Consider the following 20,985-nt stretch of genomic DNA (forward strand, 5'->3'; position numbering starts at 1 on the left):
TTCTCTTCTTGTCTAAACTATTTATCGTCCATGTTTCACTTCCATACATGGCTACACTCCATACAAATATTTTCAGAAACGACTTCCTGACACTTAAATCTATACTGTATGTTAACAAATTTCTCTTCTTCAGAAACACTTTCCTTTCTATTGGCAGTCTACATTTTATATCCTCTCTACTTTGACCATCATCAGTTATTTAGCTCCCAAAGTAGCAAAACGCTTTTACTACTTTAAGCGTCTCATTTCTTAATCTAATTCCTGCAGCATCACCCGATTTAATTAGACTACATTCCATTATTCTCATTTTGCTTTTATTGATGTTCATCTTATATCCTCCTTTCAAGACACTGTCCATTCCGTTCAGCTGCTCTTCCGGGCTCTTTGCTGTCTCTGAGAGAACTACAATGTCATCGCTGAACCTCAAAGTTTTAATTTCTTCTCCACGGATTTTAATTCCTACTCCAAATTTTGCTTTTGTTTCCTTTAATGCTTGCTCATTATGCTTATGTGCTAGTTTTCTAAAAAGAAAATGGTAGCTTTAGCCACACACTTGACCATAAATCAATGCACACAGACCATCACCTATACTGGAATTCGAACCATCACCCATATCAAAAGCAAGACATCATAAAAACACAGGCAGACAGAGCAAGGAAAATCTGCAAACTAGAGCTGCTTGATGCAGAATTAAAACATCTCACAATACATTGCTCAAGAATGGTTATCCATTTGCTGAGATAAAAAGGGCATTACGACGACTGTGCAGAAATTATATCAATACTTAAGCACTGGTGAAATCAAAAGTTTTCCTGCTTTTCATTAAGTATGTTACTGACCATGTAGGAAAAATCTTGAAAAAGTGGAACATTGCGGTACTCCACAAACCCATCCAGAAGATATAAGCTCACCTAAAATTGGCCAAGGGTGGTCACCAACCACTGCAAAAGCAGGAATTTAGAGGATTTCATGCAGTTGTGGGGAGGTGTATGTGAGCACTGCAAACAAAACATAAAAATTACTATAAGAGCACAAGGACAATTTCAGAAGAGGGGATACTGACAGAACAGCTTTTGCAAAACATGCTTTGCAGCCAGGAGACCACCGCATTCATTTTGATAGGACTCAAGTACTGGCAGCCACAAACAGATACCACGAAAGACTATACAGAGAGGCCATAGAGATAGTAAAACAGTAGGAATGAGAAGGGTGTGAAATTGAATGACATGTAGATTTTAGTGCTTATACCAAGAGTTGACAGCAACAGTGGACAACGGCAGTTGACAACTGGCAGTTGCACTTGGGTATTCAAAACACGTGATGCCATGCCACTGTGTGAAAGTACATGGAAGCAGTATTTTGATACAGTCATTAGTGAGCCAAGGTGTGAATCAGACTTTCAAAGATGCTACGATCCCCCTTGAAAATGTCCTCCACAGATGGGGATGAAATGTTGGGTTTTAAGGTGAAATCCATTCAACCACAACATAATAGCCCAGAAAATTTTATTAATAGTAGACAGTATACGACACCACACATTCCACTGAGTCCTCTTGCAGAAGTGCTAATATTTCATCTTGCCACTTCTTTCTCATTCTGTGAAATTCCTTGGGTTCCTTTCTGATGAAATGTCAACTTCAGATGGTTTGGCATCATTCAAGCTGTTGAGCCCCTGCCTTCCTTTGGGTCTCGAATTGTTACATTCTTCTTGATGTCTGGGGGTATTTTGCCTGTCTCATAAATGTTGCACACAATGTGGAATGATTTCAGTGCTTATACCAAGAGTTGACAGCAACAGTGGACAACAGCAGCCATGGTTGGCCTTCTCAAGGTTCTCAATATTCTAAAGAAATGTCTACTCCAGGGGTCTTGTTTCGACTTACAGATTTAAGAACTCTATCAAATTCTTCTGAGAGTATCATACCTTCCATTTCTTCTTCATTGATTTCCTCTACTATTTTAATAATACTGCCTTCAAGTTGGTTTCCTTTCTGTGTATTCCTTCCACCTTTCAGCTTTCAGTTTTCCCTTCCTTGCCTAGAACTGGATTGCCATCCCTTGATATTCACACAGCTGCTTCTCCTTTCTCCAAAGATCACACAAATTCTCTCTTTTTTTAGTTATGTATGCTTGTACATTCTTGCAATTTTTTATCTAGTTAATCCTGCTTTGTCACACTGCACTTCCACTCTGTCTCATTTCTTACATGTTTCCATTCCCCTTCACTTGCTTCATTTGATGCATTTTTATATTTTATCCTTTTTTCAGTTAAATCCAGTATCTCCTGTGTTACCCAAGGATTTTTTCTAGGCCTTATCTTTGTACAGATTTGATCATCTGCTGCCATCACTATTTGATTTCTCAAAGCTACCCATTCATCTTTCATTGTATTTCTTTCCCCCATTTTAGTCAAACTTTGCCTAATGCTCTCTCTGAATCTCTCAACCCCCTCTTGTTCCTTCAATTTATTCATGTCTCATCTCCTTAATTTGTAATGTTTTTGCAATTTCTTCAGTTTTATTCTTCAGTTCACAACTGATAACTTATGGCAGTGTCTTACAGTTTAAAATTTGGTTTTGAAATCTTTGTCTTAGCATTACATAATCAGTGTGAAACCTTCCAGTATCTCCAGATCTCTTCAACATACAGCCCACAGTTCACTGTCTAGTGGTTAACACTGCTATCTCTAGACCCTGGGATCCTAGGTTTGATTCCTAGGTGAGTCTAGGACATTCTTCACTCAGGACTGGGTGTCTGTGTTGTCCTCATCATTTCATCTCATCTTCATTTATGTGCAAGTTGCCAAAGTAGTGTAAAATTGAAAGACTTGCACTATACAGCCAAACTACCTCAGCTAATAACACTATATGATCATTTCATTCCACATATACAGCCATCTTACATTATTCTTAAACCATGTGTTAGTGATGAACAAATTATGCAAATAATGCAAAATTCTACCAGGTGGTTTTATCTTTCATTATTTCACCCAGTTCATGTTCTCCTGCTATTTTTCCTTCTCTTCCTTTATCTGTTGTTGAGTTCCAATCCCCCATCACAGTTTTCATCGCCCTTAACTATTTGAATAATTTGTTTTATCTCATCACATATTTTTTTTCAATCTGTACCTTATCTACATCTACATCCATACTCTGCAAGCCACCTGACAGTGTGTGGCAGAGGGTACCTTGAGTACTTCTATCAGTTCTCCCTTCTATTCCAGTCTCGTATTTTTTGTGGAAAGAAAGATTGTCGGTATGCCCCTGTGAGGGCTCTAATCTCTCTGATTTTATCCTCATGGTCTCTTCGTGAGATATGTGTAGGAGGGAGCAATATGCTGCTTGACTGCTCAGTGAATATATGTTCTCGAAACTTCAACAAAAGCCTGTACTGAGATACTGAGAATCTCACTTGCAGAGTCTTCCACTGGAGTTTATCTATCATTTCCGTAATGCTTTCGCAATTACTGAATGATCTTGTAACGAAGTGCGCTGCTCTCCATTGGATCTTCTCTATCTCTTCTATCAACCCTATCTGGTACGGATCCCACACTTGTGAGCAGTATTGAAGCAGTGGGCGAACAAGTTTACTGTAACCTACTTCCTTTGTTTTCGGACTGAATTTCCTTAGGATTCTTCCAATGAATCTCTGTCTGACATCTGCTTTACCAACGATTAATTTTATATGCTCATTTCATTTTAAATCACTCCTAATGCCTACTCCCAGATAATTTATGGAATTAATTGCTTCAGTTGCTGACCTGCTATTTGTAGCTAAATGATAATGGATCTTTCTTTCTAGGTATTTGCAGCACATTACACTTGTCTACATTGAGATTCAATTGCCATTCCCTGCACCATGTGTCAATTCGTTGCAGATCCTCCTGCATTTCAGTGCAATTTGCCATTGTTACAACCTCTTGATATACTACAGTATCATCAGCAAAAAGCCTCAGTGAACTTCCGATGTTATCCACAAGGTCATTTATATATATTGTGAATAGCAAAGGTCCTACAACACTCCCCTGTGGCACACGTGAAATCACTCTTACTTCGGACGACTTCTCTCCATTGAGAATGATATGCTGCATTCTGTTATCTGGGAACTCTTCAATTCAATCACACAGTTGGTCTGATAGTCCATATGCTCTTACTTTGTTCATTAAACGACTGTGGGGAGCTGTATAAAACACCTTGCAGAAGTCAATAAACACGGCATCTACCTGGGAACCCGTGCATATTGCCCTCTAGGTCTCCTGGACGAATAGTGTGAGCTGGGTTTCACACGATCGTCTTTTTCGAAACCCATGCTGATTCCTACAGAGTAGATTTCTAGTCTCCAGAAAAGTCATTATACTCAAACATAATATGTGTTCCAAAATTCTACAACTGATCGACATTAGAGATATAGGTCTATAGTTCCGCACATCTGTTTGATGTCCCTTCTTAAAAACGGGAATGACCTGTGCCCTTTTCCAATCTTTTGGAATGCTACACTCTTCTAGAGACCTACGGTACACCACTGCAAGAAGGGGGCCAAGTTCCTTCGTGTACTCTGTGGAAAATGAAATTGTTATCCCATCAGGTCCATTAGCCTTTACTCTTTTGAGTGATTTTAATTGTTTTTCTATCCCTCTGTCATCTGTTTGGATATCTACCATTTTGTCATCTGTGCGACAACCTAGAAAAGGAACTATAGTGCAGTCTTCCTCTCTGATACAGCTTTGGAAAAAGACATTTAGTATTTTGGCCTTTAGTCTGTCATCCTCTGTTTCAGTACCATTTTGGTCACAGAGCATCTGGACATTTTGTTTTGATCCACCTACCACTTTGACATAAGACCAAAATTTCTTAGGATCTTCTGCCAAGTCAGTACATAGAACTTTACTTTCAAATTCATTGAACACCTCTAGCATAGCCCTCCTCACACTACATTTCACTTTGTGTAATTTTTGTTTGTCTGCAAGGCTTTGGCTATGTTTATGTTTGCTGTGAAGTTCCCTTTGCTTCTGTAGCAGTTTTCTAACTTGGTTGTTGTACCATGGTGGCTCTTTTCCAGCTCTTATCATCTTGCTTGGCACATACTCATGTAATGCATATTGTATGATGGTTTTGAACTTTGTCCACTGATACTCAACACTATCTGTACTTGAGATAAAAAGTTTGTGTTGAACTGTCAAGTCCTCTGAAATCTGCTTTTTGTCACTTTTGCTAAACAGAAAAATCTTCTTCACTTTTTTAATATTTCTATTTATGGCTTAAATCATTGATGCTGTAAATGCTTTATGATCGCTGATTCTCTACTCTGCGTTAACTGTTTCAAATATTTTGAGTCTGTTTGTCACCAGAAGGTCTAATATGTTATCACCACGAGTCAGTTCTCTGTTTAACTGCTCAAGGTAGTTTTCAGATAATGCACTTATAAATATTTCACTGGATTCTTTGTCCCTGCCACCCATTATAAACGTCTGAGTCTCCCAGTCTATATCTGGTAAATTAAAATCTCCACTCAGAACTATAACATCATCGGGAAATCTACTCAAAATATTTTCCAAATTCTCCTTCAGGTGTTCTGCTACAACAGCTGCTGAGTCAGGGGGCCTATAGAGACATCCAATTACCATGTCTGAGTCTGCTTTAACTGTGATCTTCACCCAAATTATTTCACATATCGGATCTCCATCAATTTCCTTCGATACTATTGCACTTTTTATCGTTATAAACATGCCTCCCCCTTCACTGTCCAGCCTTTCTCTGTGGTATCCATTCCAATTTGAGTTTAGAATTTCATTACTGTTGACATCTGGTTTAAGCCAACTTTCCGTCCCTAGTACTATGTGGGCATTGTGACCATTTATTAATGAGAGCAGTTCTGGGACCTTTCTATAGACGCTCCTGCAGTTTACTATTACCACACTAATGTTGTCATTCCATGTTGCGTTATCTGCTGAGCTAGTTGGCCTGTTACCTTGTACTACTGTGGTCAGTGTTGGCTTTGTGTCTACCCTGGCTATTCTAATGTGATAACTATGCTGTTCATAGTATCTCACCTGCACTCTTATTTTCTAATTCATGATTGGACCTACTTCTGTGTTACCCCTATTCAGTTTCTTATATATAAACCTGTACTTACCTGACCAGAAATCCTTTTCTTCCTGCCATTACACTTCTGTAATTCCCACTACATCTAACTTCAACTTATCCATTTTCCTTTTTAAACTCCTTAACCTACCTATCTATTTAAGGGTTCTAAAGTCCATGCCCTATCCTTTAGAATGTTACTTCAGTTTTTTCTGGCGGTGACATCCTCCTGAGTATTGTATGCGCAGAGAGCTAAATGGGGTGCTATTTTACTTCTGGATCTGAAAGGGATGCCATCATCATTAAGCCATACAGTAGAGTGCATATCCTTTGGAGAAATAATGACTGTAGTTTCCTGTTACTTTCAGCTGTTTGCAGTACCAGCACAGCAAAGCCATATTGGCTAGTGTTAACAAGGGCAGTTTAGTCAGTCATATAGACTGTTGCTCCTGCAACAACTGACAAGCCTGCTACCTTCTTGAGAAACCACAAATTAGTTTGGCCTCTCAACAGATACTCCTCCATTGTGATTGTACATACCATACATTTGTCTGAAATGCTGAGGCTCACAAGCCACCCAATCTTGGCAAAGTCTATGGTTCATGGGCAGAATAATTTATTATTAGAATTTTACTTAAAACTGTTCACATAAATTTTCAGAATGAATCCATAATTTCACTGCCAAAATTTAACTAACTCAATAACTTAACATACAAAGGATAACTTATTTCCAGACATTATACCCAAACCATCAATGTAAAGACACAGTGTTTCTGTCTATTTATTTATTTTTTAATTCATTTATTCATTTCTTTATTGTTTTCAATGCTTTCCTACCATCCACTGCTCCATATACATAGTGAGTGACACTCAGCCTTCACCTAATTAATTATCCATATTCTAACCTAATGCATGCTACTGCTTAAAACTCAGCCATATGGCACTATTAAAAGTATAATTGTGAACATTAGAAACCATTGTATCTGATAATAGTACTAATAAATATTATCCATAAGCATTTTAGGAAAATTTACAATGGAGATAAAATGGAAGGGTCATTTCATTACCACACACACACACACACAGACACACACAGCAACAATAAAGCACACTATTACTACATGAAATATTAACTGACAGCAAGAAAATATTAACAGCAGGTAGATTCAAATGCAGAAAATTTCTTTTCCAGGGCAATTTTTTTCCATTTGTCTCTCAGCCAACGTCATTGAACAATTCATAGCTCCCATTCTAAATTATATTAGCATTCTCCTTCAGTCTTGCTACAATCGGCACCTCTGAAATTTGGAATATTTCAGAGAAACTAGTTTTTCCATACCTTCATGCAGGTACATAAATGGATTTAATTTATTTACTGTGGAGCTGAGGATGGAAAGAAAGAGGAGAAGTTGGTCAGTCAATAAAGTATACTCATTTGACTCAATTGAAAGAGCTCTGCCATCAAAAGGTACAGTCTCAGTTACAACTTACATCAAGTTATAATATTAACTTGTCATCAATGTCCAAAAGAGTGAAAAGATATAATATTTCCATCCAAGAGTTTATACTTTTCAAAGATTTAATATTAACCTACAGGTTATTCATAAGCAACATTCAAATTAGCTATGGTGGCATTTATGACAGATATGAATAACCATGAATAAGTCATGCAATATCTACAGAATTATAAAATTATTTCTGAGCAATAAGAAAATTAATTTTAGGAAAGGAAAAAATGGAAGAGTATGGTTTAAAGTCTCACTGATAGTGAGGTTATTCAATATGAATCAAACAGAGTGAACATGACACTGGCCACGGTACAGGAGTTGAACAAAAATATGGAATCACTACAATAAATACATCCTTGAACATAAATTCATATGCTAGACAGGCGCGTAGGTTGTGCTTCTGTATTTTACTATGAATGGCATCTGTGCAACGTCCACATACAGGGAAAGAAGAAAAACATGTATGAAAGTGTGTGTTGAGTGTTGATGATGGGCAGTTGTTGAAGAGGATTGTGTCAAAAAATAAGGGGGCAATTGCTACAAAATTCACTGCTACAAAATTCACTGCAGAACTGAATGTCACTTGTGAACCCTGTCATCACCAAAATAACATAAAGTGAATTCCATAAGAAAGGAATTATAGGGTGAGCCAGAATTCTGAAACCACTCATCAGTGATGCAAATGCCCATATCAGGAAAACATAGTGCTGAAGCCATAAAATCTGGACTATGTGTCCCCGGTGGAACAACGTAATTTGATGACTCTTTTTTTCCACTGTTTCCGATTTCTGTCTGAGATTACATCTCAAGAGTGGAACACAGTGGGGGTCTGGTAGTGATTTGGACAGCTATATCGAGGTATTCCATGGAGCCCATGGTTACTTTGCGAGGTCACATTACTGTCGAGGATTGTATGACCATTTTAGCTGATGAGATCCATCCTATGGTACATTGTTTGTTCCCTAATGGTGATTCTGTGTTCCAAGAGAACAGAAATCATGGTCATACACCTCATATTGTCCAGAACCATTTTGTGAGCAGGAAGATGAATTGTTGCAACTCCTCTGGCCACTGGTCACCAGATCTCAATATTATTGAGCTTTTGTGGTCTACTTTGGAGAGAAGGGTGTACAATTGCTATCCACCTCCATCATCATTACCTAAACTTGCCACTATTTTGCTGGATGAACTGATGTTACTAAGTTTGCTTCCTTTGATCAACAAATAACAACAGACATGGGAAGATTCCTAAACATTTTTCATATCTACCAACATGCAGAAGAGCTACTCAGTTGCTAGTGAAGCATCAGTTATTCTTGTAGTACTACCTATTCTTTGTGGTTTTGCCCTGTTATTCCATCTTTTACAGCAGAAAAAATCTAGTGACTGATTTTGCATGAGACATCATACCAAGGTGGTATAACAAGCCACAGTACAGGAACCATTTAGGTGTTTTTGCACAAGACGCTATATGTGGATTATGCTGACACTATGAAAGGCATTCTTGAAAGGCTAAATTACTACATAGTCATAACTGTGAAGTTATTGACCCATTGGGAAACCAGGAGCAACAATGTAATGGTTGCCTAATGGTCATGCCTTGTGCCTCAGTCCTGTTGTGGCTTGAGGAAAGGAGCACTATCATTTGAGAAACAACAGCAGGCCAGGCATGCCTCTATACAGCCATTTTTAGCAAACTTCATGAGTCTTCACCAGTCTACAAGCTGAAATAGTTCAACAACCTGTTGCCGGCAGACTCTGTCTACAACAGGCTTGCTGTCCTCGCTAAACCTGAATGTTATTGATTTGGAGCCTTCCAATAGGTGGTAAACCTGCTGGTTAACTTCTGGCTGCCTGCTCTGGTGATCTGCCTTGTGGCCAGCTCTTCCAGCTGCCCAAACATTGATGCCTGTGCAGGTAAACGCTGTCACTGATATCTGATCAGTGTGGCCAGATGCTGTCGCTGTCTGCCATTGCCTGTGAAGGCACATGTAACTACTGTCCACACTGGGTTCCACAGTTTGATTTTGCGTAGCCAAGTGTGCCTGCACAGAGTTGCAAATTTGCACCAGTCACCAGGGCAGCCTAGCTGCAAGTGCCTCCACTCTCCTACGGATCCTAAGCTAGCTCAACCACTGGACCATTGATCACACTACATCGCCAAGCTGCCCTCCACTGCCCAGGGGGACATCACACAAGATCGTAACAAAAGGCCATTGCTGAGCTAAAAACACTTCAGTGACCAAGTACAGCCTGCATGAGGGCAATGGCTGCAGTGTAGTACTTCCACGACTGTTGTATTTTGGCAGGGAATAAAAAGAATATTTAATATTGCTGCTTTTATGATGGGATATCAGACAACAACCTGGTATCTGCCCACCACACTATTGTAACCGCACCTAGGGTGGTGAACTACAAGCCTTCCTGACCTCTAGCAACCCAGCTCCACTACCCATAGTTGAGGTCATCCACCTCAGCCTCTACAGTGTTTTTCCATTCCTGGTAACATGTACTGTTAAATCAAATATAGCACTAGACTCTCCTCTGTTGACTGGCCACATAAAGGCCCTGTTTAAAAATTATGTTTATGAGAAAGAACAGAAATTTTTCATCAATCCTGGGTGTTGTATGAAACACATGATGAGTAGTGCTTGTTCAGGCAGATTCAGTTCATCCACTGCATAAATCAAATAAATATCTACTAAAGCACAAGAGAAGATGTATCTGAAAACGCTAAGGAGGGACATCCAGTATATAATTCTGAAAAGTTTACTGTAACATAAAAGCAAAATTTTATGAAATAGCCAATATTACACGATAAACTTCAAATAAATCCCAGAATGACAGTTAAAAGAATGCTTATTAACAACTATAGGTACATTAACATATACAGGGTAATTTTTTCCACTACATACAAACTCTAGGGATTGATTGATGAGAGAATACGGAACAAAGAAGGTCTAATGAACTTAGGTCTGCAAATGCATTGTTTCCATTCACAGTGACTGCAGTCTAATACACACTGTACCATGAAGCCACAGTTACAGTACATGTTGAAAATGGTTTCCATGTGCCTCAATGCATGCATGTGCATGTCATAGCATGTTCTGTCTTGCACATTCACACAGCCATGCAGCATCTGAACAGCATCAAAGGCAGTATAAATATCCTTCTACAATGTCTCCACTTCTGGAATAGGCTCTGCATACACAATAGCCCCATAACCAGAAATGGCACAGGTTGAGATCCGGTAAATTAGCAGACCATGCAACTGGAACCCCTCATCTGATCCATCAACCAGAGGATACATGACTGACATGTGTCCGGATGTTAACAGGAAAGTGGGCTGGAGCACCATCATGTAGCAGCCACATAATCCTATGAATCATCAATGGCACTTCTTCCAGCAGGGGAGGCAAAGTCACCTGCATGAAATGTTGATAGTTCTTGTTAGGTGACGTGGAAGGAAGACTGGTCGCAAAATATGGTCAGCAATTATCCCAGCCCACACATTCTGGCTGCACTGATGTTGATGATTTGCTGTCACCATACCATGGGGGTTCTACATGCTATGACTGTTATAAAAGTTGGTGGTCTCATGTGGGTAGGTTGGATGACACAAATCCCAGAATCGTGGTTGCCTGGTGAAGAAACAAATTGCAAAACTGCTTCTGATGTGCAAAGTCTGTCCCTAGTAAGCCCTGCACACACTGTAAGTGAAAATGGTAACAACAGTAGTCATGGGGAATGTTCCACACAGTCATCTGGCTTACGCTGTACTGGTGGGCCATCTGCCTGGTACTGACATGGCAGTTGCCTTCCATAGTGTTAATCACATTTTCCTCCAAGTGTGATGTCCAAACATTTTGGGTATGTCCTTCACAATTTCCTGCTTCCTGAAATGACCATGCCTCAGACAAATGGCAAAACACCGTTGCAAACACTGAATGCTGTGGCTGTTGTTGGTGGGGACAAGTCTCCTGATACAACCTTGCTGCCTGCCGTCTGTTGCCATTTGCCTTTCCACATGTAAACTCCATGTCAGCAAGCTATCAATTCAAATACAGAACCATTGTGTACAACTCTGTATGACATCCACTACAAAGTGAGTCAGCAATAGAAGTGAATTGGACACTATATTATCAATTACTATGGCAGGAGAGGGTGTTGGGGCATGACATATGAGGAACAGTGCGACCCTCTAGGAGGAAACCATGCATACTGTAAATGTGGTTGCATAGTATAGCGCATGTGAGACAGCAGTCTCCGTAACAAAGTATGATTGAATAAACGGTCTCCAGCATGGAAACCATGCATTTCTGGACATAAGTTCATTAGAGTTTTTTTGTTCCATATCCTCTCATCAATTAATCCCTAGAGTTTGTACACAGTGGAAAAAATCACCCTGTATAATACATATGACAGAGGCCCTTGGCTGATTTTATCCATTCATTGAATGCCATTATATATCTCATGTGATGGTAAGTCCTTGACATAAAAATGTTCATTGTATGTGAGTGAATATTGCACTACGTTGAGAATTTGAGTTGGAGACAGAAGGCAAGCTAGGGTAGCCTAACCTACATCTACATCTACAACTTGATAGTGTAGAAATACAGGCTTGAGACCGGGTTCTTGAAAAAATGCTTGGTTTTCCTTTTTAATATATAATTATGTATAACACTGTGACTAAAAATTAGGAAAATGATATGCAAAAGGAAAGTGAATGGGAAAAAGAGTAGAGCCAAATAATAACAGCAGTTAATGGGATGTAATGATGATATATAAGTGGAGGTAACTGTTTCTTATTTACCATACCTGGAGACAATTTCAGAATTACATTACAGAATGAAAATCAATCTATGTAGCTCCACTTGAAAATTAATGAAAACGACCTACCCACACATGATTATTTATACCGTATTTATTCGAATGTAAGCCGCACTTTTTTTCCGGTTTTTGTAATCCAAAAAACTGCCTGCGGCTTAGAATCGAGTGCAAAGCAAGCGGAAGTTCTGAAAAATGTTGGTAGGTGCCGCCACAACTAACTTCTGCCGTCGAATATATGTAGCGCTACACAGGCATGCTTTGTAGGCACAGAGATAAATACTGGCACCAAAACCTCTGCGTCAGTAAATAAATTTAAAAAAAAGGTGGAAGACGAGCTTTTTTTTCTCCGCCCCGAGTTTCTACCACTGCATTTTCATACATTATCCAACGAAGTAAATACAAATTCCGTGTTGTTCGTTTTCCAATGTAGCAGAATTTCAATGTACTACAAAAATCCAACTGGCAAGACTGTTAGGGACGTTTGTCAATATGGCCAACTCTACGTTCTGAATTTTTTCCTACCTGTGAGAAGTGATGGTTGCTAATAGGAACCTGATGAAATGTGAATCACATGCAGTATTCTCTTCACCATAAGAGTAATACGAATGTAAACATTTTGCCATGTATTCTTTAGTGTTTGCTGCTATCTCATTTAAATCCTGTCTGCCTAATAAACTACGAAACTAGAGTGAGACAACAGCAAACGCGGAAGAATATACTTATCGTGTCATGTTTATAATCGTATTATTCTTATGCATAATAGTGATACAGTCAGGAATGAAGCACGGCAACTGACTAGATTTTTAAATCTAAGATGGCTAATTTCTGTGCAGAATTTGATGTACTAAAGAAGCGGCCACAAAGATTTTCAAATTGAGAAAAATTTTCGCCTAACTCTCGTTCAGAACATGTTCTATCATACGCAGTCTATTATTTGGTTCTTGTTGATAATTATCAAAGAAAGCAGCAGTGTAAGTAACAACAAATAGCAGTCTCTTGCCATTGTTTCGCTAATGAGATGATTCCTCTCTTTTTTTTTTAATTGTAAGCGGCAGTAGCGCGCACAAAAGCAAGCCATGCCGCGAGCGGCGACGCAAGTACAGTAATGCATTTTCAGCTAAGAGTGACGTAAGCACCTATAACAAAGAAAATGGCACTTACCAGATCAAAGCAAAATAAGCAGTCGATTCAAACCAGACGAAGCACGTGAAAAAGGAAGAGTACCCATGTAAATACGGACGGAGGGCCTGACGCATAGCAATGGCTACCTGGTAAAGCTTAACTGCTAAGCTTACAACTCGAACCAAACTACTGTAGCTGTATCGTCTTTCATTCGACCTAAATTGTGTCTCATATTACAATGGACCAACTTTGTTTCGATTTGGAGGTGCGGCCTAAAACTTTTCTCTCCCCTTGAATTTTGAGTCTCATATTTCAGGTGCGGCTTAGATTCGGGATTTTTTTTCCCCTTTACTTCGAGTCTCATTTTTCAGGTGCGGCTTAGATTCGAGTGCGTCTTAGATTCGAGTAAATACAGTACATCAGTCCTGGTTAATTAAAAATTTAAAAATTTGAATGCAAGTTTATTTAGAGAAAAGTTTTACCTGTAATGTATATGACGGGCACATAAAAACCCATCATTGTAAGGAAACCAGACACTGAAAGCAACATAAATGATGGGCTCTGAAGCAATGAAAGATCCAGCATAGAACCCAATGCTCTCTGCACAGCCTCTGGGCAAAGTTGACATTCTCTCTCTTCTTCAATATCTTGCTTTGTGGGTAAATGGCTTACAGATACATGATAATCTATAGAATGGGCCTGAAATAAAATAAAGCAAGTATGAGAACACTGTAGCCATTGCTTTAAAACAGTCAAAGGTTAAACTGTATTCCTAATTATAGTTTCTGTTGAAAGAGAGGTTATAACTAAAAAGAAATTTTTGTAAATATTGTTAACAGTTCAGATAATACACTGGCTGCAATATAATAACCAGAATCTAATCACAGAAGTAAATCAGAAGTATAAACTGAATCTACAGTGAACAGACTCTCTTAACTATCTTTTAATTGTGAAATACAGTAATTAATGCTTAAATAAGTATACAAATCTGAACAATACCATACTGTAGTTTTGTTACAGTTTTAACAAAGTAACTGAAAAATGTAGAATAGTCCTTCCAAGGCAGTCTGAGGGATCCTAGCTTTTTTGTTTACCAAAGAAGAAGGAATTTGCAGAACATTGATTTGATTTACTTTTGATTATTGTTCAATACTGTGTATGGTCATTCCTTCTGATATTTGATGAGAAACATTTTTATGAAGTTCCAAGTTTTCTATTTTGAGTAATAATTATATTGTAATCATAAATGTGTCACTGCCAAACAAATACATGAACTAACAGAACTAAATAATTCATAATTTCCCTGTTCAGTCTGCTGTTTCAGTGTTGGCTTCCTACATTCTCTTAGCTTTCTTTATTCACATTTATTTCAGTGTGTAGTCATAAATTATGACTTCTGCAAATGTCACAAGATTAATACATAACATATACATCTTACAATTCCTTCAGTGAATACAGACATTAATTTAGAAGAAATCTTAATTTTGTTTTAAATGTCACCCCAGTATGTCCTCTTATGGATTCTAGCAATTTGTTGTAACACATTGAGCCACTGATATATGAACTGTTATCTGTTAGTTTTAATTTTGTTCTTTCTTCTTCTTTCGAATAACCCATTTGGAGGGTAAGATGAATCAACTGTGGCAACTCTTCATTGTATTACATTTCCATAGTTTCCTAATTTCCTTCATCCTTCTAGAGTGTTGTTCCCTTTCTTCTTGAGTCCACTTTTATCCAGTTGTTTTTCTTTCTCTCCTGAAATTCTGCCTTTTGAACTGCCTTTCTGAAATGTGTTCTGTTTTCTATTGTGTCTATACTTTTTGTTCTTTGTGTGTAAGAACTGTGCTTATTTCTTGTATTGTGTCAACCTAATTCATTTATATACATACAAAGAGTATACAGTTAAATATTTATTTTGTTTAATAACACAATGGCAAGTCTACCTCTATCGCAGATAGTGTATCAGCCTAATAGCCCTTTTGTAGCATCAGCACTCTGTTCAAAGTTAACATGGTGGTATCACATTCAAGTTCAAACAAAAGAATTTACAGTCTCCATTGTCAGTATACAAAATTTCACAAATATTTCCTATATATTTGTGGTATGAGTTATCTGCTTTGAATGTCAGTAACCTTGATTTTGTAGTACTGAATTTTAGGCCTTGGTTACCAAAATATGTAGTCATTTCTAATGTCTCCTGTGTTGAAAAAGGAGTTATCTTCTTCTCATCATCATCAAAAAACAGTAGAGGAGTGCTATCAGCATAAACCATTAAATGGGAATTAGAAGGTTTTACACTGTTATTTATGTATATGAGAAATAGAAATGGTCTCGGTATTGACCCCTGTGGCACACTCACCACTGACCTCTGCTGCATGCCCAGCATTACTGTTACAGTCATAGAATGAATGCTGAGGTTTCGTACTTCATTTTGGCAGTTTATAATTGTGCATTACTTATGGTTTTCAGGTACAAACTTGGGAGTTAAAAACCTGTGTGTATGATACTGCATGCTCGCAGTTTTTGTAAGAACAATGCAAGGCTGGTCAGATCAAATGTCTTTGTGAAATCCAAAAATATGCTGACAGTATTATTTTCTTAATTTAGACAGCTACAGACATTGTGAAAAAAGTCTGTGACAGTTGTTGTGGTGTTGTAATCTTCTTGAAATCCATTTTGGGTTTCTCTTGAGAGAATTTTTTTTAAGTGAAAAAGGAAATAAGCTGCACCAGCATCACTGTATCAAAAAGATCAATAAATATGGGAATCAGTGATACTGGTCTGTAGTTTGATGCTTCCTTCTTTGTTCCTTTTCATATGTGTTGGTCTCACTGTGTTTCTCTTCAGTGCACTGTGAAACATGCCTTCTTTGATGCTACAGTTGATGAGATATGTAACTGATAGAACTAAAATGTTTCAACATTTTTTTTAAATTACTGTGCTGGAAAGACCATTCCAACCACTTGAGTGATTGTTTTTTTGGTCATAGAATTGTTATGATCTCTTGTTCTCTTACTTCCTCTCATTCAAAACCATTATCCATTGTGTAGCAGTGAATTGAGTTGCTAAGCAGATTTGTGTCCCGACTTATAGTGTCAGCTGTAGAGAGAAAATGCTTGTTAAGAAGTTTACAGACTTTTTTGGTTTTATATCTATTGACCTTCATGTCTAATATTTATTGCTTCCATTTTGTGTTAGTATGTGTTTTACATTATTCCTTAATGAGGTTCCATGTGACACCACTTGCTTTTGCTAAGCATGCTACTAACTGACTGTGGACTTGTTTCCTATGATTTTGGAGTTTGGTCTAAAACTTTGTTTGGGACTGGTATATTCTTTTTTGAAAATGTACAGCCCAGATGACTTTTACAGTACTTAGAGGTCATGGATATTCAGCCTGAGCTTGACTAATCTTGCTGGTAGTTTTAACCTGATACTTCTCCAACTGACTAGAAGTCAAGTACCGGTATGTTCTTATTGATTCGACAGCACGTCAGAATGCCTCAACAAAATTGAATAGAATTCATCTCATTTATTAATCAATCCTTTTATCTGGTGGACACTGCCCCAGTTCTCTGTAACTGGTCTATTTTTTAATGTGATTGAGTAAGCAGTAGTTAGACTTTGTTTCTGCTGAATTATTGTTGCAATTTCTGGAGGAAGAACAGGGCAAGGTTGATCAGTTCAGATGCCTTTGTGGAATCCAAAAATATTCTAACAGTATTCTCTTCTTCATCTTGATGGCTACAGACTTGCAATCTTTTTGAAATCCATTTTGGGTTTCTGTTAGGAGTTCTTTTTTTTTTTTTAAGTGAAAGAGGAACTATGGTGTTCCAGCATCACAGACTCAAAAACAGAATAAGTGTTGGATTCAGTGATATTGGTCCATAGTTTGATGCTTCCTCCTTTGTTCCTAATTTGCTAGCAATAATGACTAGAGTAGTAGAATTCCAGGTTACTTAACTCATTACTATCTTTATCATATTTCCTAATTACTGTGTAGTCTATCCTACTGGAGGTTAACAATGTTATTCTGGTGTCTGAAGTTACTGTGTTTCCCAGATTATATGAATTCAACATATCAGATAATATTAAATTACTAATAGTACATGAATATGTATCAATATTTAAATCACCCAGTACTGTGTGGTCATTGGGTCCAACTCAGCCTACTCTCCTATTGAGGTTGTTAACAGATTTATCCAACTCTTCATTTCGTGGGTAATAGATATCCACCAATTTGTGCTTCTCATGTTGTTCATGACACTTTCATAATGTATCACAATGCTAGCTAATTCAAGTAACATTGCTCTGCAGTGTTGTTCAAGAAACAGAGCTTTCACACAAGACTCAACTATGTGTCAGCTGTTGTGTGTTTACAAAACTGTCATTAACATAAATGCTTCATCATAGTGCATTTATTATGCAACTTATGAACACATTTGAAATGACAATAGTAAAGAGAGTTGCAGTTATTTTTCTTGCATAGAGACAATCCAAAAACTAGTCTCTGCTTTGGTTTTTCATTGTTTGCTCCTATAAATTATTTCAGTAAGAACATCTATATCTACACTGACACAGTATTTTCAGTAATTTTCTACAGATTAAATAAAATTGTCTGAATATAAGGCACAATGTTAATTCATGTATATGCTTTTAACTTACTTCCAAAAACTTTTCATTTTATATAATAAAACATGTGCTGACTACAAATACAATCATTTTAAACAGGTTTGTAAACATTTCAAGAATGCTATTTTCACCAAGTTAAGTTGCTGACTGAACAAAAAAAATAAATTGACCCCTTTCCATTCTTGTACATCTGCTCTATGAACGTTTAAATAAAGGTGTGTTTCCATCTAAATTGAAATCCACAATACTAAAGCCATTGCTCAAAAATGGTAGTATAAAAAAGTTTGAAAACTATTGACCAGTCTGTTTAATTCAAATTTTAAGTAAAGTATAAGAAAAAATTACTGCAGTGAGGTTAGAAGACTTTCTTATCAAAGAAAGAATGTTAAGAGAAAACAGCATGTTTTTAGATAAAGTTACTCAACTTCTTCTTCCATATGAGGTTTAACACATACAAGATTACTGAAATTACATTGGTAAAGACTTGTTTGTTCCTACATATACCATGTGCATTTGATAGAGTTTCCCATGAGCAGCTGTTTAATAAATTGAAAAATAACGGTATCAGAGTAACAGCTGAAAGTCTCCTACAGTCATTCTTAAAGGGCAGATACCAGGTTACATAAACTGAACACAGAAAAGCTACCATTATTAAGAAATAATGTGTGGTTTCCCCAAGAGTCATTTCTGGGACCCTCATTCTTCATACTATTTGTTAATGATCTACCTGCAGGGCATAGTAGCAAGATAATACCTATGCAGATGACACACAACAGGTGATGAATGGGGACAAAATGATCTGGTGCTGAATTATTCTAGTGCCTTAAATGAGTTGAGGAATTATTTCAAAAGTAATCACTTAAGCACAAATCTCAGCAAAACAACTTTCAACTAAACCACCAACTTGATGGAGTTTTATAGGATAGTGTTTCTGATGATGATACAGACACAACTGCCTCCCTTGATTTGGGAACATCACATTGATTGTTTGTGCCAAAATCTGAGAAAATTGATTTATTCAACAAGAACATTGTCACACATTCTGAATTATGATCAGTTCTCATATTAGGGCATTCTTGTGTGATCATTACTTCTACTCAGTAGCAGAATTTTTAGAACATCTGAGATACAACAGACTTGAAACAAGACAGTGCAGTTACTGCAACTGGTGCAAGCTCTTTTGCATGTAAAGCTAAAATTTATGGAGCTACTGAAAAAATACTGTATTTTTACTGTTGTGTTGTGTTTGTTCTGTGTCCCACAAGCTAGAAAGACTTTCTGGACGAATAAATAAATGAAATAGTGCATCCCTATTTCCTAATATATGGAAAAATAAATTGAGTGGTGTGTCAGTCAAGCACTGAAATCGATTATTCGTCCTTCAGAATTCTCAGTTGTAATATGTCATGTAAAAGTACGTTCAAAAATAAGAAATTACTTACACTGGCGTCAGTATAACTTCCTAAAATTGTGTAAACTATTGTACTGCCCTTGCTTCTGTGGACTGAAACACTATAGGACATTAAAATATATAATGGAATATGGCTTTTATAACTGCCTTAGCAAGCTGACAAAATACATGATCAAGTATGCACATGAGGTAGAGGAGGAAGGAATGAGAACAAGCTTTAGTGGAACATCAAGAACATGCTCTTCACTTTTGTAGACCTTTATCTAAATAAAGTAAAATAAATATTAGCTCTACAAGGTACACAAGTAACATTACATTCAGCATGAGGAAACACTGAACACAGATTCCATCAGGATTCATGCTGAAATCATTTCTTTCTTGAGTTACATAAATTATAAGAATGAAGTAAGAACACCAGTACCAGCATATAGTACAAGAAATGTCATAAAGGAACTTCATTCAACAGAATTAGTCACAACTGAAACTACTACAAAACAGATGTGCAAGGCATGCAAAATCAAAACTGTCCCAGTGCATATCATAAATATGCCTGACACACAAGCAACTGAAATGAAAATGAATGAAACTCTTTGTATAAAAATCATTAGCACTAGATTATAAAACCAAGTTCTATGGAATATGTATAACGTATAACAAACAGGTGTTTCAAAAACTGAACTCTTTCAATTGTGATTAAGACTGCAGGTCTACAAGCCATGTTTCGACTTGCTGTTGTCCCACACAAAATTTTTCTTGGAAAATAAAATAATAATATAACAACAGAATAGTAACAGCATTTGTGGAAGAAAGGGTATTGTGGAGATATAGCTGAGCCATAGCCTGCTGATTATTTCCAAAATGAATTTTTCACTCTCCAGCAGAGTGTGCACTGATATCAAACTTCTTGGCAGATTAAAACTGTGAGCCGAACTGGGACTCTTACCCATGACCTTTGCCTTTCACAGGAAACTGCTTTACTGACTGTGCTACCTAAGCACAATTCATGACCCACCCTCACAGCATTACTTCCACCAGTACCTGGCCTCCAATACTCCAAACTTCACTGAAGTTCTCCTGTGTAGCTTTCAGGCCTTGATAGAGCACTTGGCTACAAAAAGCAAAGTCCCTGCGCTCAAGTCCCAGTGTGACACACAGTTTTAACCTGCCAGGAAGTTTCATATCAGAGCATACTTCGCTGCAGAGTGAAAAATTCATTCTGGAGAATAGCAGTTGTCTACCTTAGTAATCAGCTCATGCAAATCAGAATGCTACATTTTTGTGTATTTGGATATGAACTGTTGCACAGCAAGACAGGTTTTTACATTTTTTCTGTGTCTTATTTCATGTATAAATGTGGGAAATTGAAAATAATGATAGTACAACACCCTCTCACTCTTGGCCA

General features: G+C 37.5%; 1 protein-coding gene across 15 annotated transcripts in view; it reads right to left on the minus strand.

The window, feature by feature from the left end:
* The window catches only part of LOC126185071 (monocarboxylate transporter 12-B-like), a 1,121,214-nt gene that overhangs the window by 271,192 nt on the left and 829,037 nt on the right, over window positions 1–20,985 (minus strand). For 2 of the 15 annotated variants that reach the window (XM_049927844.1, XM_049927850.1), the window contains exon 6: window positions 14,023–14,239. The exons of the other annotated variants lie outside the window; for them this stretch is intronic. In XM_049927844.1, coding sequence (XP_049783801.1) covers window positions 14,023–14,239 — 217 coding nt within the window. The remainder of the gene's footprint in view (window positions 1–14,022; window positions 14,240–20,985) is intronic. 15 annotated transcript variants of the gene reach the window in all.

Source organism: Schistocerca cancellata, chromosome 4 (assembly GCF_023864275.1).
Source record: "Schistocerca cancellata isolate TAMUIC-IGC-003103 chromosome 4, iqSchCanc2.1, whole genome shotgun sequence".
In the NCBI taxonomy this organism is placed as follows: Eukaryota; Metazoa; Arthropoda; class Insecta; order Orthoptera; family Acrididae; genus Schistocerca; species Schistocerca cancellata.